Genomic DNA, 20,167 nt, shown 5'->3' on the forward strand with positions numbered 1-20,167 from the left:
AGCTAGGAGTAGAATTGCTGGGTCTAATGTTTAGTATATGTTTAACTCTATGAGAAACTGCCAAAGTATTTTCCAAAGTAGTTGTACCATTTTGCATTCTCACAGCAGTACAAGATTTCCAGTTGCTTCATATCCTTGTCAACTCTTATGTTGTAACTGTTTGTAATAGTTATTCTAGTGGGTATGTAATAGTGTCTCATTATGGTTTTGATTTGCATTCCCTGATGACTAATGGTATTGAATATCTTTTCGTATTCTTATCGATCATTTGTATATATCTTCTCTAAAATGCTTGTTTAAATCTTTGGCCATTTTTAAAATTAGGTTTTTGTTTTTTGAGTGAGTTACAAGAATTCTTTATATATTTTGGATTGAGCACTTTGTCACATAGATGCATCCTGGGTGTTTTCTCCTGGTTGATGGCTTGCATTTATGTTTTCTTGCATTTATGTTTTATAGCAGACATTTTCTCTTATGTTTTCTTTTAGAAGTTTTATAGTTTTGGCTCTTATATTTAGATTTGTGGTCCATATTAAGGTAATTTTGTGGTATGGTATGACTGAAGGGTCAAGGGTTATTTTATTTTCCATATGGATATCTGTTTGTTTCAGCACCATTTTTTGTGAAGACTGTTCTTTGCTTGTTGAATTTCCTTAGCACTTTTGTCAAATCAATTGATCATACATATAGGTGGATCTATTTCTGGACTCTTCTGCTCCATTGATCTAATATGTCCTTATACTAAAACCTGATTACTGATGCTTTAAAATCAGTCACGAAATCAAGTAGTAGAAGTTCTTCAGTTTTGTTTGCCTTTTTCAAAGTTGTTTTGGCTATGCTAGATTCTTTGCATTTCCATATAAATTTTAGAATCAAGTCATAATTCCACAAGGGATTCCATGGGCATTTTTGTTGGGATTACTTTGAATCTATAGGTAAACTTGGAGAGAATTAATATCTTAATGTTGAATCTTCCAATCCATGAACAAGATATCTTCCCATTTATTTGTTATCTTAAATTTCCCTCAGCAGTGTTTTATAGTGTTAAGTGAAGAAGTCTTGCAAATATTTTGATAAATTTATCTATAAGTATTTCTTTTTTTTATACTAACACAAATGATTTTGTTTATTTTCAATTCTCAATTATTTGTTGCTAGTGTATAGAAATTTGGTTTTGTACATTGAGCTTATATCATGCAACCTGGCTAAATTACTAGTTCTAGTAGCTTTATTATAGATTTCTAAAGAATTTTTATGTACATGATCATCTCAGCTGCTAAAAGGTACAATTAGTTTACCATTTATTCCTTTTGCTGTATAAATGTGTCATTCCTGCGTATTGATCTAAATTGTTACCTATCTTTCCATTATCTGGTCCTAAGTTAGGAATAATAGGAATAATTAGTAATAGGCATGTCTGAAGGAAAAATCTGGGGATACAAAATTATTATTATGTAATTGAGGATTTAACATGAATGCAAAGGGATAAACACTGCTTTTTTTGCTCAAATTAAATATGAAAATCATTTATTATTCATCATTTCCATATTTGTCCACAGTTGATATAATTCAGAAATAGGAAGCCACATGCTGTTAGTGCTTCTTAAACATTAGCATCCAAGTAGTCCTGGGGGAAGAAGGTAGAGACAGGTCCACTCACCCCTCTGCACTGCTCAGTGTATGCTAAAGGTGATTTAAGACCTGCGAGAAGCTCCTGATAGAAAATTTCTTTGAAGTTAATGTTGTATCTCAAAATTTTGTGGTAGTATTGCATTTTACCCTGTGCTATAATCCATGTTTGTTTTATTATAAAATGTATTAAAATTTTGCAAATGCAAAAGTTCAAAGTTCTACACTTCTGCAGGTTTTTTTCGTGGGAGTAGATGCCGTGAGATGCCTCTTGATCTTGTGATTTCAGATGGCCGTGCACCCCTAGGATGTGCACCCTTGTTTCCAAAGCTTGAGGGTTCCGAGCGTGGACTTTGTGTCACATACATCCAGTGTGAAGTCCTTGCTCTGATCCTCACCAGCTGTCATTTCTTGTAAATTCACCTTTCCAAACCCTCAGTTTTCTCATCCTTAAAATGGAGTTACATACTTATCTTATTTTTATTACGGGAATTAAATGAAATAATGTGTGTAGTGCATTGCCTTTTGATGTAAACAGCTTAGAAAATTGCAGCTGCTATTGTTGTAGTTCTATAAATAGGATTTTTCAACTTCTTAAAAACTACCATGGAGCTCAAGGGAGAAAATTAGTTTTGTGTTGAAGACACTTATAAAAATAAGGATCTAATTAGAATAAGTTAATGGCTCCTGGAAACAACATTTATATATAGTACTGAACACATTTCTAAGCATACAATCTAATGTTCATTAAATACTTGATTAAACTCTTCCATAACAGAAGGGCATACTTTGAGCTTGTAAAACTAATTGGCCTGGTAACCTATAGATCCATTAGATTTTGGATGTATATACAACTCTTTTTACTATATATAGTATTTTTCTGTGTATACACCTCTTATTATATATGTACCTCATATTTACATAGAAAGTTATAAATTCATGTCCATAATTATATCACATATATTTTTTCAGACTTTTTTTGTTGTGGTAAAATATACATACAAAATTTACCATTTTAACTATTTGTAGGTGTACATTCATTGTCATTAAATACATTCACAGTGTTGTGCGACCATCACCACTATCCATTTCTGAAACTTTTTTGTCATCCCAAACAGAAACACTATCCGTTAACCAAGAACTCCCCATTCCTCTCCCCACCCCACATCCCCTAATGACCTCTATTCTGCTTTCTGTCTCTCTGAACTTGCCTATTCTAGAGACCTCATATAAGTGGAATTATATTACTATATTTGTCCTTTTGTGTCTGGTTTATTTCACTTTGCATAGTGTCTTCAAGGTTCATCCATATTGTAGTTGTATCAAAATTTCATTCCTTTTTAAGGCTGAATAATATTCTGTTGTATGTATATACCACATTTCGTTTATCCATCCATCTATTGGCGGAACTTTGGGTTGTTTCCAGCTTTTGGCTATTGTGAATAATGCTGCTGTGATAATTGGTCTACAAGTATCTGTTTTATTCCCTACTTTCAGTTCTTTTGAGTATATACCTAGTTATGGAATTGCTGGATCATATGGCAATTCTGTGTTTAACTTTTTGAGGAACCTACACACTTTTTCACAGCAGCTGCACCATTTTACATTCCCACCAGCAATACACAGGGTCCCAATTTCTCCACATCTTCCTCAATACTTCCTTCCGTTGTTTTGATCATAGCCAGCCTTATGGTTGTGAAGTGGTATCTCATTGTGGTTTTGATTTTGATTTCTCTAATGATTAGTGATGTTGAGCATCTTTTCATTTGATTATTGGTCATTTGTATATTTTCTTTGGACAAATGTTTATTCACGTCCTTTGCCCATTTTTAAATTATATTTTATTGTTGTTGAGTTGTAAGAGTTATTTTTAATATTCTACATATTAACCCCTTATTTGATATATGATTTGCAAATAATTTCTCTCATTTTCTGATTATCTTTTAACTCTGTTAATAGTGTTCTTTGATGCAGTTGAAGTCCAATTTATCTATTTTTTCTTTTGTTGCTGGTGCTTTTGGTGTCCTATCTAAAACTAATTGCCAAATTCAATGCCATGAAGATTTTCCCTGGTTTTCTTCTAAGAGTTTAGTACGTTCAACTCTTACGTTTAGGTCTTTGATCTCTTTTGAGTTAGTTTTTGTTTATGGTAATGGATAAAGGTCCAACTTCGTTCTTTTGCATGTGGATGTCCTGTTTCCAGCACCATTTGTTGAAAAGACTGTTCTTTCCCCATTGAATGGTCTTGGCACCCTTGTCAAAAATCATTTGACCATGTATGTAAAGGTTTATTTCTGGGGTCTGTTCCATTGGTTATGTGTCTGTCTTTATGCCAGTACCAAACTGTTTTTCTGTTTCTGCAAAAAACACCATTGCAATTTTGATACGGATTGCATTGACTCTGTAGATCATGTTGAGTAGTATTGTCATTTTACCAGAATTGTCTTCCTATCCATGAACATGAAATGTCTTTTCATTTATATGTATCTTTAAGTTCTTTCAGGAGTGTTTTGTAGTTTTTAGTATATGATTCATTTGCCTCCTTGTTTAAATTTATTCTTAAGTGTTTTATTCTTTTTGATGTTATATAAATGGACTTGTTTTCTTAATTTCCTTTTCAAATTGTTCATTGTTAGCAATATGCATACTTCAGAAAAAAAAAGTTTCTTTGAATCAGACCCGTAATGAAGAACTAGTAAAATTTGTATTTCTATTTGTCCCACTTCTCTCCAACCTCGCAACAAGCAAGCAAAACTAAACACAACTAAATTTCGTAAGGTAAGCGAGCAGTGAAATACAATTTTATACACACTGACCGTGCTTGGTTGTTTTGCAGGTCTGTGGGAATATTTTAATTGTTCTTTACTAGTATTTCAGTTATCCTGGAATCCTCTGACATTGAATGTGAGTTATGTTTAAAGACGTAGCAGATGCTTTCCTCAGACAGTAGTATTTAAAGCACTCATAGTTTTTCTGTATTTTAGGCCACACCATGTGAAAATGCCTAAAGGCAAAGGCTGGCACTTTCTAGCTTTAAAGAAGGTTTATAAATATTTTATTGGAAGTATAAGTGTGCATTTCGAATTTTTACTTGATCGTTCTTCGTTTGCGAGGTACGTTTTGGTGTAGGTGCTTCCTAATTTAGGCTAAAATTGATATGTTTTGGGGTGTTGATGTTGGTAGGTATTGGGGTTCCTGTACCTGTGGGGCTTGTGTAGATTGTCAGTGACTTTATGGTGTGGATGTTGAAGTTTATGAAGAGTAACCCACTTATCAGTGATCTAACCCGTCTTCACATCAGTGCAGCAGGGAAGGTTAGGTGCATAGGGACTCTTGGATTGGTGGGACTTGAAATCAGCGAGTGATCAACACTTAACCTTTTTTTTTCTGTGTTTGTGTTTAAGAACAACTTATTTAACATATCTTGTTGATTCATTAACATTGAACTTACCACCAGCAGCAGTATAACTCGTGCCTGAACAAAGCTTACTGAACACTTGTGTTCTCTCAGTAATTGCAGTCTGCTTGCTCTTAGGAGCACCAGGCAGCACTTCAGCACCATGCTTGCGGGCTATTTTAAACAGCAAAATCACTGACAAAAAGCACAAAAATATGAAGAATGTAGCAGGAAATAGACCCTGAGGAGGACACTTGTTTACAGGTAGAGAGCTGAGACTAGAGAGCAGACTATTGCCTTGTTCAGCTTCAGCTGGGAACTTGCACATCAGGTGACAGGTTTTTCACCACTCTACATACATCTGCAGATGACCTCAAAAGTGCCACAAGTATGGATTTTAAGGTTATAAATAAATTTTAGTGAGTAGGTGAATTTGCAACTACAGAATCTGCAAACAAGAATCAACTGTACCTATAAGTAAAAACAAAAAACCCCCCAAATTCAGCAAGTTTTCTCTGTAGCTCTTACTGCAAACTTTGTGTTAAACAAAGACAGTCTGGGACAAATTGCATGGGAGAGAGAAGAGGAGATTTGAGATGGGCTGTTAAGATTGATCTGAAATCACAAAAAAGTTAGGCGAAATAAGGCAGTCACTAAAAGACAAGTACTGTATGATTCCACTTATATGAGATACCCAGAGTAGTCAAAGTAGAATAGTGGTCACAGGGGTTGGGGGAAGGAGGAGTGGGGAGTTCTTGTTTAATGGGTACAGGGTTTCAGTTTTGCAGATAAAAAGAATTCTGAAGATTTGTTGCACAACAAAGTCAATATACTTAACACTACTAAACTGTATACTTAAAAATGATTAAGATGGTAACTTTTATGTTATGTATGTTTTACCACAATTTTAAAAACTAAAACAGAAATGCCCAAAAACCAGGAAAGGGTGAGGAGAGTTGAACTCAAGGGAAAAAATTGGAGGGAAACAGAGTTAATTTCAGAATGAAGCTAAAATTACAGGGTGTCCACAGGAGAAGAGACTCAAATCAAAATTTAATAAGAGACATTGAAGAAAGGAGGGAAAACAACCAAGAGAAAGAGAACGATGAAGCGACAATGACGAGAAAGAGAAAGAAGAGCTGCGTGTGTGATTGGTGTCCATGCAGAAGCAAACAGGACAAATGAGCAGAACTCACATGGAAAGCCATGATCCCCAAAAACCACCTAGAAACAGACAGACATGCATGTACGTATGGATATACCCACTTTTACCTAGGAAAATTGATGTACAATTTCCTAGTAAAACTGATTTCAAAATTAAAGAAAAATCCTCAAGATTTCCAAGTAAAAAAAAATCAACTGACTTATAAGGGCAACATAATTAGATTTATATCACACTTCTCCAGAGACGTACAAAGCAAGGCAGGAATGGGGGAACGTTAAAAAAAAAGTCTCAACGAAAAAGTATGAACCAAGGCATTTATATCTAGCTAAACTATCTTTTAGAAAAAATTTTTAGACATATAGGAACTCAGGGAATTATGTACACATGAACTCTTTTGAGAAATCCACTAGTCCTCTAGCTTCAACCAATCAAGAGGTGAGAGGGAAATATCAGCAAAAGGAATAAAGGTGAACATTTAATATTGTGGATTATGAAGAGAAGGTGTGGGATGATCTAGATATTAGACAAAGTAGAATTCAAGCCAAAAAACATTAAATCCAACTTTTTGTGATAGACGGAATGCCTACCTCCTTTCCCAATGGTGTCCATGCCCTGATCCCTGGAACCTGTGAATATGTTCCATGAAGTGGCAGAAGGGACTTTGCAGTTATAATTAAGGTTACAGACTTGAGAATATGCAGATTGTCCTGGGTTATCTGGGTGAGCCCAGTCTGATAACATGAACTCTTAAAAGCAGAGAACTTTTATGGCTAGAGTCAGATGTGAAGGGTAAGTCAGAGAGATTCGAGATATAAGAAAGACTTGACTTGCCATTACTGATTTGAAGATGGAAGGGGCCATGTAAAAAGAAGTGCAGGCAGCCTTAAGGAATTGAGAAATGAAGACTTCAGCCCTGTAACCTCAAGGAACTGAATTCTACCAACAGTCTGAATGAGCACGAAAGTGATTCTTTCCCAGAGGCTCCAGGAGGGAATACGGCCCTGCTGACACCGTGGCCTTCTGGCCTTGTGACACCTTAAGCAGAGAACCGGCAGAGCTGCGCTGTGCCCAGGCTTCTGACCCACAGCAACTAGGAGGTAATAAGTAGGTGTTGTTGTAAGCCACTAAATTTGTAGTAGTTTATCACAGCCGCAATAGAAAACTAATACAATTGTTAATATGAAAATTCAAAATTTACAATGAACGTATAACAATTATGAATATCTTTGTACCAAATAACATAGCAACCATCTTTATGAAGCAGGAACTATGGGAGATTCAAGGAGACATAGATTGAAACATGCTAACAGTAGGAGACAAACATAACACCATACTCAGGGTAAGACATTTCAAGTGGACAAAATTGAGTGACAACATGGAAGACCTAAATATATTCAGTAAGAAAGGTGTAGCATAACTTTTGAACTTTACATCCTGATAATAGAGAGTACAACTTCTCTCCAGGTGCTCATAGAACATTCACTAAAATTGATCATATGTCGTGAAGAAAGGATCAGTAAATTCCATAGAGTTGATATGTTACAAACAACTCTTCTCTGATTGTAATGCATTAAAACTAGAAATTATAACAAAATCAGTAAGCTAAGACACTTTTCACTTGGAAATTAATCTTATATTCAGCAACTCAAAGGTGAAAGGAAAGGAGAAATAAAAATATATTGCACAATTTCTAAAAATTAATGGTAATGGAAACATCATATTAGGGATACATGGGGATACATTTAAAACAGTGACCAGAGAAATTCATAGCCTTAAACACATTTATCAATAAAAATGAAAGGATAATAATCTACACATTAAATTCCAAGCTCAAAAGGCTAGCAAAGGAGCAAAGTGAACCAAAAGAAAGCAAAGGGAAAAAAATAAAGATAAAAGCAGAAAATAATGAGGTAAAGAGGAAAAACATCAATTAATTTCTGCTGTGTATGTTTTAATTAATAGACAAACCACTAACTACATCGAAAGGGCCCACGGCTGCTTGGACTAATGGCAGATCCTGAGTCTGGGACTGGGAAAGTATGTGACAAGGCTAGGTCTGCTTATGTCAGAGAGGAAGTGCTGAATCATAGCAGGGGTGTAATTAAAGGAACCAGCGAGAGGGGCTCCGCTGCCTAAATCTAGGACCATTTAGGTATCAAAATAATGGTAGTAGCAGATGATAACCCATTGAACACAATAAGAATCTGTGAATCTATATTGATATTAATAAGTAAATGGAGAAGGGAAAGCTCTTCCCTACAGTAGAATTCTAACAAATGTAGAATGAATGTCCGAATTAGAAAATCAGCATTTGGTAAATACCACAAATTATTTCTGATGATAGACATAAATGGGTACTAAAATTAGAAGAGTTTGGTGAGAACAGGATATTCAAATAATCTCAAAGTATCTCTCCATAACACTTACTAATTACGAGAGAGACAGTAGTAATTTTACAATGGGGAATCATGACTGAAACCATCTAAATTAACCGTGTGACCCAAGTTAAGCTCATCAGTGATGGGGCAAATAGGTATGATTGTGCCTCTGCCATTTCTGCCAGAAATACACGAACTGAATGTAAGTATGAGGAAATAGGCAGCCCAAATTGAAGGACAACCCAGATAACTACCTCGGCTCTTCAAAATGTAAAGATCAGGAAAGTAACAGCGATTTTGAGAACTGCTCCATACTGAAGGATACTGAAGAGGCATAAGCAGTGTGTGATCCTGGCTGCATTTTGGACCAGAAAAAAGAAATAGTTTTTTCTATAAATAACTTTAGTGGAATAAATGAAATTTGAATAACGTCTATAGATAATAGCATTGTATCAATATTAATTTCTTGATTTTGACAGTTGAACTGTGATTATGTGAAAGAGTATCATTGCTTTTAGGAAATGGGTAATAGAGTATTTTTCTGTAACTTAGTCTAAAAAGCAGTTTAGCTATATATATAGAGAGAGAATGATAAAACGAGGTAAAATGTTATTTGGAATCTGGGTGAAAGGTATACTAGAATTGTTTGTTCTGTTTTTGCAATTTTTCCATATATCTCAAATTGTCAAAATAAAAAGTTTTTAAAGTCTTAACTTTTACTAGATATCCCCCCACCCCCAAATTTTGGCCTTTTGCTTACCTATCCCCTTTCTTAATGTCAAGTTCTATAGAAGTCTCTTCCATCAGAATAATACTGAAGTAAGGAAATTGCTTCTGATGTAAAATAAGGAAAATTATAACCATGACCAGGAGCTGAGTGGTACTACACTGACAAATCACTGTGAGAATCTTTGCAACTTAGAATATGATAATTTGTAGCCAGAGCTGAATATTATTGATCTTCTAACTTTTAAAAAAAAAACTTTGTGTAGGATACTTGCAACCTGTAAAGAAGCATAATTCTGTTCACAGAGCGATGACTTACCTTATAAAGTTCTATCAGGATGAGATAATGAAAATCCTGTGTTGTCATGCTGTCACCTGTGAGGAAAGCCTGGAAGACTAATTGATTTGCTCCTTGGAGTTAGGGGCCTGGGAGCACGGCCACTCACTGTGTAATAGCGGACCCGGAATGTCCCGTGGCCCCTGGAGAGAGGAAAGCTCAGTTTGGGTTAAAATTCAAGTCCAGTTATCCGTTCCAAACTTCTCTTCTCAAACCTGGATGGACTTGGTATCTTTTTACCGTACTCATCTAATATTCTCAATGACTCTTCTAAGGCAAGGTTTCTCAAACTTGAGCGAAAGAAGTCCTTGGGAATGTTGTTAAAATGCAGACTCTCGTTTAGTCGCCCTGAGGTCCCAACAAGCTCCCAGGGGCCGCTGCTGCCGCTGCCCGACCACACTTGGATTAGCAGGATTCTAAGCAGCTTTTTTTAAAGAGTCAAGATACTTGTATTTCCTGTCCTTGTTGTTATTAAAAATTAGGAAAACTAGAAACTCCTCCTCACGCCACCCTTCAGTATGCCTGAAAAACACACATTGTTTTTTTTTTAAAAAACATTCTTCACATCAGCCATTGCTCTTGGCAAAAAAGGAAGCAATACAGGTATTTTATGTAAGGTAACATTAATAATATGATACAGTAGAAATTACTTTTTATTTTACATTTATAACTTTTATTTGAGTCTCCAGGTATGGTAACTTTACTTTCTACTTTTTTTGTTATACTTCTGGATACACAGAAGTTATTTTATGGATAGAGGAAGTTCACTTATGAAATCTGATAAGAGATGTGTTTTAAGAAAAACTGACCTTATATTATTTCTTGCTACATTGCTTGGAATTTTTGTTTCGCATTGTCAGACAACATTAAATTCTGGGATTAGAGGTTCATTTGCTAATAAGCATCTTAAAACACAAATGACTTTGAGAGAATGATATAAAGTTTATTTTTGCTATAATGATAGCTTATTCGTGCTGCTTTGTAACACCATGCAGGGTTCAGTTTAAATCAGATTTTCCCAATCTCAGCACAATTGACATTTAGGGCCCAATAATCGTTTGTTGTGGGAGGTGATGTCCTGTGCACTATAGGATGTTTAGCAGCATCCCTTGTCTCTACTTGCCTGATGCCCCCCGTATCATGGCCAAATGTCTGGAGACGTTGCCAGATGTCTTTTAGGGGGTAAAACATGCCCAGTTTAGAAGCACTGGGTTAAATGAAAAGAATACAAGGCTTTAAGCTTATATAAAAGGGAGAGGGAAGAGATTTTAGGGAATGGTATGCTATTAATTAAATAGAGGTACTTTAGTTTTCTTTTTAGGTAATGGAGAAGACAATTTTCTAGACAGCTGATCCATCATTGATTTAGATAACATCACATATAAAGTTAGTAGCACTGACAGTATTTTTACTTTGACAAAAGTAATGTCTTACTTGGTATTATCCATAGATTATATAACATACCACTTTTTTTTATTACAGTTTAATGAAAATTACATAATTTATATCTGGTTAACACACAGGAAACATTTGGTTTCTGTCCTTATTTATGTTTCTAAAACAAAATTTTTTTCTTGAGGTCAGTTATTCTCAACTTGGTCTATAAATTCAATGCAATTCCAATCAAAATCCCAGCAAGTCATTTTGTGGATATTGACACATTGGTTTTAAAACATCTATGGAAAGAAAAAAGAGACCCAAGATAGTTTACACAACACTGAAGAACAAAGTGGAAGGACTGACACCACTCAACTTCACTGTAGAGCTGCAGTAATTAAGGCAGCATGGTACTGGTGGAAGAATAGACACACAGATCAATGGAACAGAATAGAGAGCCCAGAAATAGACCCATATGAATATAGTCAACTGATCTTTGACAAAGGAGCGAAGACAGTTCATTAGAGAAGGGATAGTCTTTTCAACAAATGGTGCTGAAACAATTGAACATCTATATGCAAAGAACTGAATCTAGATGTACACCTTATACCTTTCACAAAAACTAACTCAAAATGGATCATAGACCTACTGTAAAAAAACAAAACTATAAAACTTCTAGAAGATAACATAGAAGAAAATCTAGGTGACCTTAGGTTTGGCAGTGAGTTTTTAAATACATCACCAAAGCATGACCCATGAAAGAAAATATGTGGTAACTTGGACTTTATTAAAATTAAAAACTTCTCTGTGAAAGGCACTGTTAAGATAGTGAAAAGACAAGCCACCGACTGGGAGAAAATATTTGCAGGATACACATCTGATAAAGTACTTGAATCCAAAATGTACAAGTAACTTAAAACTCAATAAGAAAGAAACAAGTGAATTAAAGAATGGAGTGAAGTTGTGAATAGACACACCCCACAAAAGGAGATATGCACATGGCAAGTAAGCATATAAAAAGATACTCAACATCATGTATCATTAGGGAATTGTGAATTAAAGCAATAATGAGATACCACTTCACACCTGTTAGAATGGTTAAACTCCACCCCCCCACCCCTCTCCCCTTGCAGAAAGGAAAAATTCTGACATTACCAAATGGTGGCAGAGATGCAGAGCAGTAGGAACTCATTCATTGCTGATGGGAATGCAAAATCACACTGCCATTTTGGAACACAGTTTGGTAGTTTCTTATAAAACGAAATATAGTCTTTTCATATGATCCAGCAAATATGGTCCTAGGTGTTTATCCATTTGAGTTGAAAAATGTCTGCACAAAAATCTACACATTCATATTTATATTTGCTTTATTCATAATTGCCAAAAATTGGAAGCAGCCAGGGTATCCTTCATGGCAAATGGATAAACAAATGGTGGTACATCCGTACAATGGAATATTATTCAGTGATAAAAAGAGATGAGTTATCAAACCACAAAGGGAAATTAAGGAACCTTAAATACGTATTGCTAACCAAAAAAACCAGTCTGAAAAGACTACCTACTGTATAATTTCAACTCCATGATATTCTGGAAAAGGCAAAACTGTAAAGACAATAACAAGACCAGTGGTTGTCAGGGGTTTGGAGTGAGGTAAGCTAAGATAAATAGGTGAAACACAGGAGATTTTAGGCCAGTGAAACTCTTCTGCATGATACTCTAATGGTGGATACGTGATATTATGCATTTGTCAAACCCCATAGGACTATACAACACAGAGTGAACCTTTACTGTAAACTGATTTTAGTTAATAATAATGTATCAGTGTTGTTTCATCTGTTGTAACAGATGTACCACACTAATGCTAGATGTTAATAGGAGAAACCATGTGGAGGAGAGAGGTATGTAAGAACTTTAGTACCATCACCTCAGTTTTTCTGTAAATTTAAAAATGTTCTAAAAAATGAAGTCTATTAAATTTTTAAGAACATTTTTTTCTTTGTTGCACCATTGTTTCTAATAAACACATAGTGAAAACAACCAGTGTCCATCAGTAGGAGACTGGCTTCATGAATTGTTACTTCCATACTAGGAAGTATTGTGCTCTGCAGCCATTAAAATGAATGGAAGCTCTGTGTATTTCTATAAGATGAAATCATTTCTTCAACAAATGTTTAAAATATTGTTCAGATGTGTTGTGTTTTAATGTTCAGGTTGTAGATATTATATATGGTGGATATTCTTTTACTAATATGGTGTATACATGCACACACAGCAGCATACACCATTTTGGAGAGGATTCATAAGAAACTCTCAATGGTAGTTACCACTGAGGACTGGAACTGGGGACTTAGGGGTTAGTATTGAGACTTATTTAACTTTTGCTTTTTTGTCAGGGGAAGGAAGATTTGCTCTGAGCTAACATCTGTTGCCAATCTTCCTCTTTTTGCTTGAGGAAGATTGTCCCTGAGCTAATGTCTGTGCCAGTCGTCTTCTATTTTGTATGTGGGCTGTTGCCATGGCATGGCTTGTTGAGCAGTGTGTAGGTCTGCACCCAGGATCCGAATCCGCGAACCCCTGGCTGCCAAAGGGAAGTGTGCAAACTTAACCACTACACCACCGGGCTGGTCCCCATGAGACTTATTTAACTTTTTAAAATTTTTAGCCAAGCTTTGTTCTTAATTTTAAATGTTAGTTGTTTTTAAAGATGTTCTTCTCTGTACCTCCATTTGGTAATGGACTTTTTCCCGTATTGAGGTCTGTCCCCAACTTCTCACATTTTCTGTCTCCCTTGAATCGCCATTGTTTTAGTCAAGCTAGGCTATTCCATATGTATGTTTTTCTATATTCTTTCTAACCTGAATTATTAATTTCCAACCAAACTGGTTCCTTTCTCTCTGGTTTTATATACACATGCATTTAACAGATTGTGTTCAGTATAGTAAAGCTCCAGAAATCCTCAGTGAAAATCCTTGGGTCAAATACTGCAAAATTCAGAATTTTTCATTTTTTAGAATAGATGTGTTTATTATATTTAATAACATCTCCTATAGGATCCAGAGCATCATCTCTCTTTCCATCTTTCAAGCACATTAATAATTCTGCAGTCAATATATGAATATTAACAGAAAGTGGTTAAATAAAGACTATAAAAAGCCCCATATTAGTTTAAGCCAGGTTTTATCAACAATTGAGTTAGAAAAAAATTCAAGTTCTAGAACGCTTTAGATTTCAGAATTGTGGATAAGTGGACCTATTTAACTAATTTTTTTTAATTGATATCTAATTCACATACCATTAAATTCACACTTTTAAAGTGTGAATTTCTTGGATATGTAGGTTGTTTTTCATCAAATTTGGAAAGGTTTTGGCCATTATTTCTTCAAATATTCTTTCTGCCCTGCTTGCTTTCTGGGATTCCCATTATGCTTGTGTTTTGTTATGCTTGGTGGTATCCCACATGTTTCGGCTTCTCTGTTCACTTTTCTTCATTATTTTTTCTTTCTGTTTCTCAGACTTCGTCATCTCAGTTGATTTATGGTCATGTGCCGCATAACAACATTTCAGTCATTGACAGACTGCATATACAATGGTGGTCCCATAAGATTAAATGGAACTGAAAAGTTCTCTTTACCCCATGATGTCGTAGCCATTGTGATGTCATAGCACAACGCATTACTCACATGTTTGTGGTGATGCTGGTGTAAACAAACCTACTGCACTGCCAGTCATATACAAGTATAGCACATACATACAGTACATAACACTTGATAATAAACCACTGTTTACTTGTTTATGTATTTATGATACTATTCTTTTTATCATTTTATTGCAGTAACATTGGTTTATAACATTATGTAAATTTCAAGTGTACATCATTATATTTTGATTTCTGTATAGATTACATCTGTCATTATTTTAAAATGTACTCTCTCTACTTATGAACAAAAGTTTACTGTAAAACAGTGTGCCGCGTTATGCCAGCAGCAGCTTCGTACATCTTGTGTTTACTGTGTGTCTTGATTGCATCGTTTTCTCTTGTGCTTGATTTAATCTCATGTTGTTTTGTTCATCATGGCCCCTAAGCATACAACATCTACTGCTAATGTTGCCAGTAGGAGGCCACATCAAGTGTCTTGGAAATGAAATTAAAAGGGATTAAGGACTATGAGGTGGAAAATCAGTGATGGTTAGGCATGTCCCATTCCACCATAGCTACAATCTTGAAGAACAAGAACAAAGTGACAGAAGCTATTAAAGGATCTACTTCATTGAAGGCAATGAGGCTAACAAAAATTCGAGAAGGGCCTATATCAGACATAGAGAAACTTCTAATGACCTGAATAGAAGACCAGACACAGAAGCGTATCCCTCTCAGCACCATGATGATCACAGCCCAAGCAAAAAGTTTGTTTGCAACATTGAAAGAAAAGTCTGGACCCAGCTGAATTTACTGCTAGCTCTGCGTGGTTTAAATGATTCAAGAATTGTTGTTCATTACATAATGTGAAAGTGAGTGATGAGTCTGTTGAGTGCTAATATGAAAGTAGCTGAAAAATTTTTGGAAGCTCTAGATAAGCTGATTGTGGAGGAAAATTACTTGCCAGAGCAAATATTCAATATGAATGAAACCTCCTGTTCTGGGAACGGATGTCTGAGAGGACTTTCATCCATAAGGAGCCAAGGTTTCAAGGCTTTTAAGGACAGGATAACAGTCTTGTTTGGGGGCAGTGTTGCAGTCTACAAATTGAAACCCTTTGTGATCTGGCACAGTGAGAACCCCAGGGCCTTGAAGCATATTTAATAAGGACACACTGCCAGTGTCTACAGGAGCAATAAGAAGTCAGGGGTGACCCAGCTCCTCTTCTAAGATGCCTCCTGAATTGCTTGGCTTGCAGAATAAAGGACTGTTTGGAAAATAACATACCTTTCAAGATTTTGCTTATTGTTGATAATGCTCCCAGACATCCTCCTTTTATTGGTGATCTTCATCCCAATATCAAAACATCCCTCCAAACACCGCCTCTTTGATTCAGCCAATTGATCAAGGAGTTATAGCAGCTTTTAAGACCAACTACTTGAGGAGGACCTTTGCCCAGGCTGTTGCTATAACTGAGGAAGACGCTGAGAAGACACTGATGCAGTTCTGGAAGGATTACAACATCTATGACTGCATAAGAACCTTGCTTAGGCTTGGGGTGATGTCAATGAAGTGTGTGAATGGCATCTGGAAGAAGACACTCAAGAGGTTCATCCATGACTTCAGAGGATTTGCCAAGGATGAGGAGGTTGCAAAAATCAACAAGGCTGTGGTTGAGATGACAAACAACTTTAACCTGGGTTTGGATGAGGGTGACATCGAGGAGCTCTTAGAGGTGGTTCCTGAGGAGCTAACTAATGAGGAGTTATTGGAACTGGAGGAGGAATGCATAGCTGAAGAAGAGGCAAGAGAAGAGGAAACTACAGGAGAAGGAAAAGAAGAACAACTCCAAGAAAATTCACGGTGAAGGGTTTAGCAGAAGCTTTTGCAGACCTCAACAAGCTCCTCAAAAAGTTTGAAAACATGGACCCCCAACACTTCTTTTCTTGTCATTATTCCCTAAACAGTACAGTATGACAACTATTTACATAGCACTTACATTATATTAGGTATTATAAGTAATGTAGAGATGATTTAAAGTATACGGGAGGGTGTGTGTGGGCTCCATGATATGCAGATGCTGCACCATTTTACATAAGGGACTTGAGCATCTACGGATTTTGGTATCCATGAGGGGTCCTGGAACCAAGCCCTCGTGGATACTAAGGGACAACTGTATATAGCATTTAGGTCAACCCATGATGGTCTTTGCTGATTTTGGTTTTGAAAGTTCTAATTTAAGTTCTTGTATTTAAATATATACAGTTTTCTTGGTCTTTAGAAAACATTTATCTTTTTAACATTTATGCTGTATTTTATTATGTTGCTGTGATTAAACAGTCTAACTCTGGGTCGTTTATCCCAACAGATTGGGAAAATAGTTAAGGATTTTTTTTCTTTTCTTTTTGCTTCCCCAAAATGGTGATCAAGGGAAGGGAAGCTTAACTTCTACTGCTGTTTCTGTGTCCTGTTGCTGTACTACTGGCTGGCCTCTGACAATTGTACTGCCTCATGCTATAAGCTGGTTCTTACTGACAGGCTCTTAGCAAGTAATATGTCTCACCTGTGGATCCTCAGTATAAGGATATTGTTCGCTTAGGCATCAAATATAGGTGCTCAAATCTAGTAGAAAAAGACTGTGTAAGCTCCTTTATTCCCTCTGCTAACGAACTTTTGTTACGTAAAGGAGTCACTTCAAACTTCTTTAGCAATGAAACCTTTTTCTCATAAGTGAATTCTTGTGGGAATTACCAGTGTGTAAAGTTGGATACATGTGGTCTTTGCAATTTCAAGTGATGACTACGGCCATTTTGATTGTCTCTTGCCAACTTCTCCTTCCCAGTGGGTCCAAAGGCACTCCCTCAGAGCTGAAGAGCTCTCTAGACCACAGGCCTAAAATTTATTCCAAAATTCACCTGTATATGCTGGGGTAGGGCGAAGTGTTGTTATTGTACTTCTTTTATCCTGTCAGAATTCTAAAATATACTTCAGCAGTCACGTGAAATAAGATGAAAAATCTCCCTAACACCCAGCATTTTGCCCGTGTGTTTCTGTCACTTCCAGTCGAAGGAGAAGCCAAAGACACTGAACTGTGCTTGATGGTAGCGTCTTCTCTTTGCTCTGGCTGTGTGGACTCTCTAGCCTCGCTGTCCCTGGAAGTCAGGGGAGACGCCAGGGAAAAAGGAGCCTAGGTTCATAAGCCTAGGTTCTTACGAACATAGACTTCACCCTTTCTTATTCTGAAATTTTGTTCCTTAGAGACCCAGTTCCAATCATTTTTTTGCTTGTTTTCTACCATCTGTAATATCAAGTTTATACAGTAGAAGGCAGCGTGTTCCGCCAGTTACCGTGCTTGACACTCTTCTCCACAGAAGTGCTGTTTCACGTGCCAGTCCTTCAGTGCTGCTGATGCTCTCGTTCAAGAGTATTGTCAGTTACACAGACGTCTCTGAGCTGTGATACAATGATATATACCATTCTGTCATTACTTCTGTGGGGGAATGTTCCAGGTTCCCTGTTTTTACAACAGGTTAATATAACCTGATGAGTTTCTCGGTTTTGTTTTTTATGTGTTAGTCTTGATGTACTTTTCAGTTAACTTTGAAGTTTATATTTGAGTGTAACTGAATATAAATCTTCTATTTGACCTAGTAAAGAGTCTAGCTTACTTACTAAAGAAAGCTTTTAAATGCTTTGTCTCTTTTGTTTGTTTTCTCAAATAGTCTCATAATGAAAATTTAGATGACAGATGCCTAGGATTATATACTAAATTAAAATGTACCTTGGATCATTTTAGTTAGATCACTGTCATATGCTAGCAACTCATATTGAGAATAATGGTTTTGTGCTTTTAATATAAACTTTTAGAACTATATTTTAATACATTTTTTTGCTTTTAGATCATTTGGGGAATATTTTTCATCTTAGTTGCATTGCTGTTTGTAATTTCTCTCTTCCTGTCAAAGTAAGTACAGTACACACATTTTCTAAAGCACTTATACAAATCCTGTGATGTTATACATTTTCCATGCTGAATTCCATTAGCGAGCCTGTTCATCTTAAGTAGCTATTTTACTTGAAGTGTTCTACAGCATTAACTCAAAGAATGACTAAAAAGATCCAATAATAGATAGTATTTCTTTTATTCTATATCAATTGAACAATATCTGTAAGATATTTAAAAGATATCAAATATCTTTTAATTTGTTATCCGTGATTTTCTCTGACTCAATTGAATTTGCATGCTTAAGTTATAAATTAACTGAAAATATTGTCATATAATATATAAATTCACTCTTTATAATTTTTTTTTTAGTTTGGATAAAGCTCTCCATTCAACTGGAATAGATTCTGGTTTCATAATTTTTGGAGCTAACCTGAGTAATCCACTGAATATGCTTTTGCCTTTACTGCAAACAGTGAGTAAAAAATCAGTCATTTTATATTCTAGCAAACATTCTCCCACTTTGTCAAATTATTATGTTGACAAACCTATTAATACTTGGTAATATATGCTTGTGTCCTCTGCTTATCTGGCTTTTTATTTATATATAACTCCTACATTGGTATGTCGCTTTAAGGATTATCATTATTGGTATATTGCTAAACTCTTATGTCATACGTAGTTTGATTTGGGATACATTACACAGGTGAACTTTTCCAAGCAATGCCTGTTTTAAATTTTTTTTTTTTTTTTGTGAGGAAGATCAGCCCTGAGCCAGCATCCAATGCCAGTCCTCCCCTTTTTTTGCTGAGGAAGATTGGCCCTGGGCTAACATCCGTGCCCACCTTCCTCTGCTTTATATGGGATGCCGCCACAGCATGGCTTGATGAGCGGTGTGTTGGTCCATGCCCGGGATCCGAACCTGTGAACCCCGGGGCTGCTGAAGCAGAGCGCGAGCTCTTAACGGTTGTGCCGCCGGGCCAGCCCCCTGTTTTTAATTTTTAATGAAGTCTTTTATTCCATATATAAATGTAATTTTTAGTTTAATTTGTTATAGGATCTTTCTTAGGATAATGGTACTAAGCAATTTGGTAATTGTTTTTTAATTGTTTTTTGGAGGATTCTTTTTTTGTTGTGTTATCATAGTAGCCTGATCTAAACGAGGATTAATATTTTAAACATTTGCCAAATGTAGATAATGAAGTTTCGGTTAATTTTATATGACTTCTAGAGTCCTTACTGTGTATTTGTGTATTAAATTTAATTTTATGTTTTTTTCAGGTTTTTCCTCTTGATTATATTCTTATAACAATTATTATTATGTACTTTATTTTTACTTCAATGGCGGGGATTCGAAATATTGGCATATGGTTCTTTTGGATTAGAGTGAGTATATATTACAATATTATTTTTATTTTCTTCATCATTTTGTGCATAATCTCCATTACTACAGATTATCTTAGATATGTAATATAGAAGTTGTAAATATCTTGATACTAAAAGTCATGGAAATAGTAGCTTTTTCGCTTCATGTTAACATAAACGTGCATTTTGTCTGGAGCGGTGGTTCTTACACAG

The 20,167-nt window shown here is 35.7% G+C and overlaps 1 protein-coding gene across 1 annotated transcript in view; it reads left to right on the top strand.

The window, feature by feature from the left end:
- Positions 1 to 20,167, top strand: part of LMBRD1 (LMBR1 domain containing 1) — a 119,390-nt gene that overhangs the window by 70,706 nt on the left and 28,517 nt on the right. Inside the window, exons 10-12 of the mRNA XM_058554074.1 lie at positions 18,546 to 18,610; positions 18,962 to 19,064; positions 19,871 to 19,975. Coding sequence (XP_058410057.1) covers positions 18,546 to 18,610; positions 18,962 to 19,064; positions 19,871 to 19,975 — 273 coding nt within the window. The remainder of the gene's footprint in view (positions 1 to 18,545; positions 18,611 to 18,961; positions 19,065 to 19,870; positions 19,976 to 20,167) is intronic.

Source organism: Diceros bicornis, chromosome 14 (genome assembly GCF_020826845.1).
Source record: "Diceros bicornis minor isolate mBicDic1 chromosome 14, mDicBic1.mat.cur, whole genome shotgun sequence".
Taxonomy (NCBI): Eukaryota; Metazoa; Chordata; class Mammalia; order Perissodactyla; family Rhinocerotidae; genus Diceros; species Diceros bicornis.